An 8245-nucleotide genomic window follows, 5' to 3' on the forward strand; every position below is an offset into this window, starting at 1 on the left:
AAGGCGGAGTTTCTGACGTCGTTCACCCGGCAGCCATCTTACTTCGGGGCTACAGTACAGTATGTTCAATGGCAGCTCAAACAAAAACAGTCATAACTCGCTCAAATCTTGACGGATTTACAAACGGGTTGGTTTATTACAAACGTTGTCAACGTGGCTATGATTCAGGACGCTTATCTGCTTAATTTATGTTTTTTATATGAACGTCGTATAAAATCATATACGTATGCGGACGTCTCTGACGTTTATAACAAACCAAACCGTTTGAAAATCGGTTGAAAATTGAGCAAGTTATGGTCATTTAAGAGTACATGCCCCATAGACACAATGTTATGTGTCCCGAGGTAAGATGGCCGCCACGTAACGACGTCGCTCTCCATTGGCCAACAGCGCGGGTGAGCTATCTAGAGTTTATATATATCTATGCTCTAGTCTATGGTGATGGGTGTTCCTTGCGTGACGTACGTTGTTTTTAAGCGCCACCGACGCTGTGACGTGACGTGTACTGTGTGCGACGCGCGTGTGTTTCATGTTCAGAGGATTAACCAGATCGTTTGTGTTTACGGGTGAACTTGCAAACTACATTTTCCGAAAAAGGATATTTAAATTGTCGATCTCTAGAGCTACACCGTCACCATGAGCACCCTATGGATGGGGAATGTGAGTTATTCTATAAAAAGAAAATGCAGCTAGGTTTAACTATCGTTGTTAGCTCACCAACCTCCACATAAGTTGTATTATGATAAATAAAACGAATGTTGCAGCAGCTACAACAAAAACATTGCTGCCATCAATGCTTAAAGAGAGTACCAAATAGTAAATCCACGCTAACAGTCATAAAATTAAGTCATGCCTCCTTTTTGATGATGATTTCCTGTTTTTTGGCTATATAGAAGTGTATATTTGTACGTCTCTAAATGTTATGATGAATTCAACAAGGTGGACCCTCTTGTAAACAAGTGTAGTGCTTTATTGGGTCGTCCACGTTTTTTGTATTGAGTTGTGATTGAAATGTACTGTAATTCTGCATACTGTTAATAAATACTTCAATCAATCAACCAATGCATGATTTCCTTTTCCTTGTTATAGTTGGAGCCCTACATGGACGAGAAGTTTGTCACCCGAGCCTTTGGGACCATGGGTGAACAGGTGATAAATGTCCGGATCATACGGAACAAAGTGACAGGGTGACTATAGTACTTATTTTAATTTGATTTGACCCTTTTTAGCATCTTACATAAAATGTTACTGCTTCTATTCTTTTATTTCGAGGACCCCCTCCTAAAACGAGATGATTCATCTCAAGGGGCTAACCTCTAAATGAAAATAAAATTTCAATATATATTTTATTTTTTTCATCTGTATACGTTTGTTTTTACAAACTACCCAGGGGTGCTTTGGGTTACTGCTTTGTGGAACTGACAGACGAGGGAACGGCTGAAAGATGTCTGCGTAAAGTCAATGGAAAAGCCCTGCCGGGATCCAATCCAGTAAAACGTCCATTTTCCCAAAATGTTAGATTTGTCCACATTTCAGTTGACGGGACGCAATGAGACAGAAGTCATGCTTGCTTTATAACATGTTTTGATTTCATGCAGGCTAGAAGATTCAAGCTAAACCGAGCCACTTTTGGGAAACAAGGGGAAAGTGGGTGAGTGCTGCTGTCTGGGTGAAAGACAATTGATTGATTCTGAAAGAGAGGTATGATGAAGTTTCCATAGTAGTAATAGAGCGCCGAAGTCCTGACGTCACTCGCTCATCCCCTGGTTCTGCCTGGTTCACGGAAGTAATTTCTCTATGGAGAATAACATGGGGTCATCTTAAAATCGTTTCATATAAGCGTTGTGGTCCAAAAATAAACGAGCTGTCTCTGCGTTATTGTCAGGGAGGTGTCTCTGTATCGTTCGCGACAGTCAGTCACTCATATGATAACAGTCTGTTTCTAGCGAAAATGTAACTAATTCAGTAGAAGTAACTATAGCGTTTTCTCTCAGTCAGTTGATTCTTCATATCCATATGAGTGAAGCGGCCTGGATGATTTGTTTATTTTTCAAACACAGTTATTATATGAGGCGATCTAAAATCCTCCTATGGGGATTACAATGCAAATAAAAAAGTACATGTGGATTTGCGCCTTCTACCGATATTGACATCAGACTTCGGTGCTCTATAGTCCTCAGTCACAATTTAAGGATGGATGGAAACGGCCCAAAGTCGGGACAAAATTATCATCAACATGGATCATTGAGACGCCAGTCTTTTCTTCTCTCCATCACAGTCAGATGTTCTCCCTGTTTGTTGGCGATCTCACACCAGAAGTGGATGACGGCATGCTGTACGAGTTCTTCTACAACCGTTACCCCTCCTGTCGTGGCGGGAAGGTGATCCTAGACAGCACGGGGAACTCAAAGTGAGTCGACCCCTTGACTATAATCACTAACTCAATAACTAATCAATAACTCTCACTTAACTGTGGTCTGTGCTTAACCCAGGGTTAAGTTCTCAGTCCTGGGGACTGATTTCAGTCCTGAGGATTTCATAGGGGTCATTTAATGGGTTCAGTGCAGATTTGCAAAAAAACATTTTCAGTCTTGGGATTTTCTTTGGGTTTAAGCCCTGGCTTAACCACATGAATCCTGCTGTCCCTATTTTGGGAATGTGACAATATTATTAGGTGCCGAAGGTCATGAATCTGACAAAGTTATGCGAGTGTAGGATTGGATCACCCGGGTCACTGGTGCAACCATTCTAACGGCGAATAATAATGCATTTAAATTGTGGCGATTTACAAATGTAACTCTTGTTTCATTTCACTGAGGGGAAAATGTGAAAATTATAAATAGCCTAAAATAAAACGTACAGTATTGTATGTACATTTGAGGTGACGGAGCGCCTTCTACATTTCCTGGAGTGCAGCAGGCAGGTACTAGCCTGGGCACCATTTCATTTAGGTATATGATCCTGTCGGGAGCGGATTTTAGTCGACAGGCAGGAACAACAGGCGGCAACTTCCTTTTCCCTCAAACCGATTTTTCTCAATAAAAGCTACAGGCTACGAGAGCTTTTATTGTTTGAGGGAAAAGGAAGTTGCCGCCTGTTGTTCCTGCCTGTCGCCTACAAAACAATACTACAACATGACGTAACGATATCATCCGCTCCCGACAGGATCATACGGACTTTTGAAACAGAGACCAGGCTGTCCTCCGAGGTGGTGGAAAGCCTGGTGAGGCGAGGTTAGGCAGGTACTGGAGCTCAGCTCAGCCCAGCTCCGGCACAAATTAAAGCCCTGCTGATTGCCATAGAGGGGTCCCACCTAGTAGATGACAGGATTTTTATTAAACCAAAAAGTTGAATGCTCTATACCAGTGGTTTTCAACCCTTTTTTTTTTTTTTTTAATTATGTTTTTATTTTGGTCATTGTGTACAAGCATAGTGAACTACCTTACATCATGTGGTCAAGTGCATTACAATCGTTTGTGCTCGTATCTCACAGGTATATTTGTTCTGAATGGTGACCAAAGTTACATTTTCTTTTTTTTTTCCTCTGGAGAAAAACAAAAACAAACAAGAAAAACAAAAGACCCTTTTCATATCAAGATCCATTATTTATTCGGCATTTGAGCCACGGACCACCATTTGATGAGATTTAACCTCTCAGACCCAAAACTTTGAATATTTTTGTTATCGTTTGATGTGATGTTGTCTACAATTCCATGCTGTATTTATGTGGTGCCATGGGAGAGATAACAGGCAAACGATCAAAATAACAATTATTCTACATTCTCTAATTGTGTAGACTTCTTGTAAATTAAGTCATGCAGATGTTTTAACAATGATTTAACTCCAGAGAGCGTAAAATGCACATTTGACACTCCTAAGAGTGCACATTTGACACTCCTAAGAGTATGAGGGTCCATTTGGTTACAAACTCCATCATTTAGTTGGGGACCACCTGGAACGTCCTCAAGGACCACTGGTTGAGAACCACTGCTATATACAATGGCCCTCTAATTGTTTTTAGTGGCTAAACTGATTGTTTATTGAATGGATCCCCATTAGCTGACGCCGGGGCGACAGCTAAGCTTCCTGGGGTCCATATAAAATACATACAAAAAGCACATTAATACATCATTACAAATACATTTCTACAAGATTAAATACATGACAATACATAATTACAATGTATTCTATAAAATTAAATACAACATAATAAGAATTACATGTCGGTGGCTCAGGGGTAGAGTGGCTGGATGGTAACCGCAAGGTTGCCTGTTCAAACCCGGGCTCCCCCAGAGTTAGTGTCGAAGTGTCCTTGAGCAAGACACTGAACCCTAAATTGCTCCCGATGTGCTGGCTAGTGCCTTGCATGGTTTCTGCCGCCATCGGTGTATGAATGTGTGGGTGAATTGGGTGAATTGATGCACAATCTATGTAAAGCGCCTTGGATAAAGGCGCTATATAAATGCCCCATTTACCATTTTTTACCATTTACATTCCGGTCATGTGGTCAGCTGTAACAAGTGTTCCTTTAAAGCATATTTGAAAGATAATTTATTTTGTATTATATAAATGTGGGGTGGTAACATGTTCCAAAATGATATTGATCGATACATAACTGTTTGTTTAAGGAGGTTCGTTTTTTGGAGCAGGGAGTGTTAAATGGCAGAGGCTGGCAATTCTGGTGTTATGATTATGTCTGTCACTTGATTTTAATAACTGTAATTAAAAACGCTGCCTGTGTTCAGAGGGTGTGGCTTTGTTCAGTTCCCTGACGAGAGACTGCAGAAGAAGTCATTGGAGGAGTGTCAGGGGGCAGTGGGTCTCGGTGGGAAACCGCTCCGACTGAGTCTAGCTGCAAACAAGTAAGTTCTCTGCAATGCGTATGTCATCATGACTCCTCTCTCAATAACCTCTCAAACCCAAGCTGTATTTCTTCCGTCTTCCAAATGGAAAAAACTAGCACAGATCTCTGCCAACATGTTGGTACTTTTGACCGATAGAACTCCATGATGCATAAAGGGCCTTGCCAACGGGGAGCAATAAAACGCGCCTATAGTTCATTTTCAATGAGACCTGCGTTTTTGCTCGGAGCAGTCGCAGTGCGACAACGCAAGCGTATTTACGTGAGCGCGGTCCCGTGAATTTGTGCTCGTTACGTGCACACGCCCGCGACTCACCAGACCTGGATTCTATTTAGCTTCTTTTTTTTTTACGCTTGCGTTGTTGCGCCCCCTCTTCAACAGACCTGGAGGAGACCATGTCGTTGATCCAGGCAACAACGCCTGCGTTCCTCGCTTCACGTTTGCAAGGCCCTTTACTCTCTACACACTACACATGAGATACCAACAGTTAGTGGCCTCTGGATGTTGAAGACAACAAAACGGTCACCAGGGTCCATGACTCCATGATAACTATTTTATTTTTTACGGGGTTAATCTGTTAACACGTTATGTGCATTAGGACGGGCCATTCCCACTGACAAGCCCTCATTTTAGTCAATTGGCGTGAACGGTTAATCAGCTATTCCTCTCGCCTCCAAGTTCATGTGCGAATCCATTCTTTGTTCTCTTGCGAGTTTTAGGAACAGACAACCAGACAGATCGTGGCAGTCAAACTCAGGAGGATACAGAGAAAACTACCAACCGTACCAACAGCAGCAGACCTATTCTGGTAACGGGTACTATGCAAACTGGGGTTATGACATGAATGGAGGAAACTATGGCTACAACCAGTATGATTACACACAACAATATCCTCCACCACAGCCTCAGGTAAGTTCCCTTTATCAGTCAGCTTACATCTTGACAGTATGACGGTGTATAAATGAACACATGTCACTTTTTACTGCTTCGTTAAAAAGCGACACAACGTTTTATTCATGTGTTTTATTGTCCTGAACTGAGTTTTACAAAGGTCTCAAACGTTCAGAAATAGTGTTTGTTCATAAGCTAGTCCACCTGGCCCTCATTGACTGCAATGCATTCCATCGACCTCGTCGGCTGCAGTTTGCCTCCCAGTGTGCCGAGTCTGCCAGCTGGAATTGCTGGATAGATAAAATGACATAGATGATCGTACCTTCTTTTAGAAATGACCTTGCTCTTCTCGTTTACTATATAAGACCAGACAGTGGCCTTGTGGTTAAAGTGTCCACCCTGAAACTGGGAGGTCGGGGTTCGATCCCCGGACGGGTCATACCAAAGACTGTAAAAATGGGACCCAATGACTCCCTGCTTGGCACTCAGCATCAATGGGTTGGATTGGGGGGTCAAATCAACTAATCAAATGATTCCCGAGCGCGGCACGGCTGCGGCTCACCGCTCCAAGAGATGGGTCAAATGCGGAGAACAATTTTCACTGCGGTAACATGTGTGACAAATTGTATGACTTTGACTTTTTAAGGAAAGGATGCAAGCATAGGAAATGAGGAGGACCTGAGTCTGCTGCTGGTCTCCTCGCTAGTTGCTTAATTGTCTTAAATGTTTTGTCTATATTGATTCTTTGTTGTTGTGACCTGATACGCTTTACCCTTTTTAGGAAACTGCCGCTGAGGACGATGGCCTGGAAGGTTAGTATTTTCAGTGTCCCTAAAATGTGTCCACAGTGGAAAATCACTCTCTGGGCTGATTAGCATATTTTTGCTACAACTTGGCAAACAAGAATTCCCAAATCTATTCCCAATGTTTGTCAATACTGTGCAATGAATTTTAATGAAACTGTCCATTTATTACAGACCCCAACTCGGAGCTGAATGTGGTAGAAGCCAACAAACGGTTTATGGAACTCAGTGAAGAGCTGTATGATGCTCTTAGTGAGTGTCACTGGCAGCCATTGGACATCTCTACAGAACAGGACTTTAAAGCTACTTCAGGCATACCAGAATCCGTTTATAGTTGAGCCTCAGAGGACTCTTGCCATGTTTTCTCCTTTGACAGTACACTGTAAAATCCAGAGTATGGATCTATTTGGTTTCATTTTGTACACACAGAGTTAAATGAACACTTGAGGATTTTACTGTGTAAAATGCCTTTTCTTCCCCCTTTTGGCTTTTTTCTTTCCTGCATTTTTAAACTTGAATTGAACCCAAAGTACAAATACCAAACCATTTTTGCTGGCTTTTGAAATTACGTCATTGCCGGTAAGGCAGTGTAAATTCCAAAATCACACCCGTGTGAAGTGAGGGGCGCTAATTATATTAAAGTTTAACTCCTGTTGATTAGGTGATGTAATGGTGATGTAAAACAAACGGTGCCAACACAAACATTAAACGCCATTAAAAATACATAGACAATATGACGTAATGAGGCACATTATGACGTACATTTTCCCTTCATTGTCAATGGCGTTTACAAAACAAACCATTGAACTAAAGACAATGTATATAGGAGGGGCTGGCGCCTCTCAAAAATGTACACATGCAATGTACAAAGATTAACAAAAAGAAAATAATAATTTCCATGGGTGTCACACGTTTACTGTGTATGTACCAAAGTTTTCTTTCTATCTGAAATTACACCTTGTTGAATCGAAGTGAAATAGGCAATTATAGGAGTTTTTTTCTGCTATGGTCATCTTGGTTGTAGCAAATGGTTGCCTGCAATTCTCAAAGAAATATTGACAAAATATTGGCACATTAAAATGGCCAAGACTTGCTGGAACTCCTGTTTGTAACTACCGGTACTTACTTTGGCACCTTGCATGTGTACACTTTGCCATTACATTACTTCTGTGTGATCTTACTTCCATACATGGCTCTATGCAATGAGGTCTTTGCTCTTCTTCATACAGCATGTTTTACCTGTTCAAAAAAAAATGTTTTTATTTTTTATTTACTGGCATCTCCTTGGAGACTCTTTACCCATTCTGGCCCAAGAAAATGAATCTTGTATGTTATTAGAAGACAATGAATGTTTCATTCCCTCTAAATAGGTTGTGTAAAGCCATGTCATTGTATAATTATTTTTGTTTTGTGTTTTCCATTGAAATAAACTGATAACTAAAGTCCAGGCTGAATTTGTGCCCCCCTCCCTCTCCCCCTCCACACACACACACACAGTCACACACACTCTTGGCTTTTATTAGGCCCTGTGGAAGCAAGCCGCCAGCAACCTCATGACGGTCACAAGGTACTCCAATGACCAAAGTAGGGGGGCTAGCCATCCATGAGCTGTTTACAGTTATAATCTGGTTTCCATTTAATTCCTCAGCAAGGATCATTTCTCTAAATAAATGTGTTTCTTTCTTTGCG

The 8245-nt window shown here is 41.5% G+C and overlaps 1 protein-coding gene across 2 annotated transcripts; it reads left to right on the plus strand.

The window, feature by feature from the left end:
- The first annotated feature begins 454 nt into the window (after positions 1 to 454).
- On the plus strand, positions 455 to 8001 carry LOC306938911 (tRNA selenocysteine 1-associated protein 1-like). Of its 2 annotated transcripts, XR_013791797.1 has the most exons (10): positions 455 to 660; positions 1090 to 1187; positions 1391 to 1490; positions 1599 to 1651; positions 2279 to 2410; positions 4746 to 4862; positions 5582 to 5771; positions 6535 to 6565; positions 6731 to 7480; positions 7645 to 8001. XR_013791797.1 is itself a non-coding variant. In XM_079523278.1 (9 exons), the coding sequence occupies exons 1-9, from the start codon at positions 637 to 639 to the stop codon at positions 6892 to 6894; spliced, it is 909 nt and encodes a 302-aa protein (XP_079379404.1). In that variant the 5' UTR covers positions 455 to 636; the 3' UTR covers positions 6895 to 8001. The 2 variants fall into 2 exon arrangements, 1 of the variants encoding a protein (XP_079379404.1); XM_079523278.1 differs by having other exon boundaries at positions 6731 to 8001.
- The last annotated feature ends 244 nt before the right edge of the window (positions 8002 to 8245 follow it).

The sequence above is a fragment of the Electrona antarctica genome (assembly GCF_951216825.1).
Source record: "Electrona antarctica genome assembly, chromosome: 15".
Lineage (NCBI taxonomy): Eukaryota > Metazoa > Chordata > Actinopteri > Myctophiformes > Myctophidae > Electrona > Electrona antarctica.

Excerpts from the sequence above, each read along its gene's own strand:
- LOC306938911 (XM_079523278.1), top strand. The coding sequence starts at position 637 with ATGAGCACCCTATGGATGGGGAAT. Across the intron at positions 5,772-6,534 it reads ATCCTCCACCACAGCCTCAG|GAAACTGCCGCTGAGGACGA; the intron begins GTAAGTTCCCTT and ends TACCCTTTTTAG. Across the intron at positions 6,566-6,730 it reads TGAGGACGATGGCCTGGAAG|ACCCCAACTCGGAGCTGAAT; the intron begins GTTAGTATTTTC and ends CATTTATTACAG.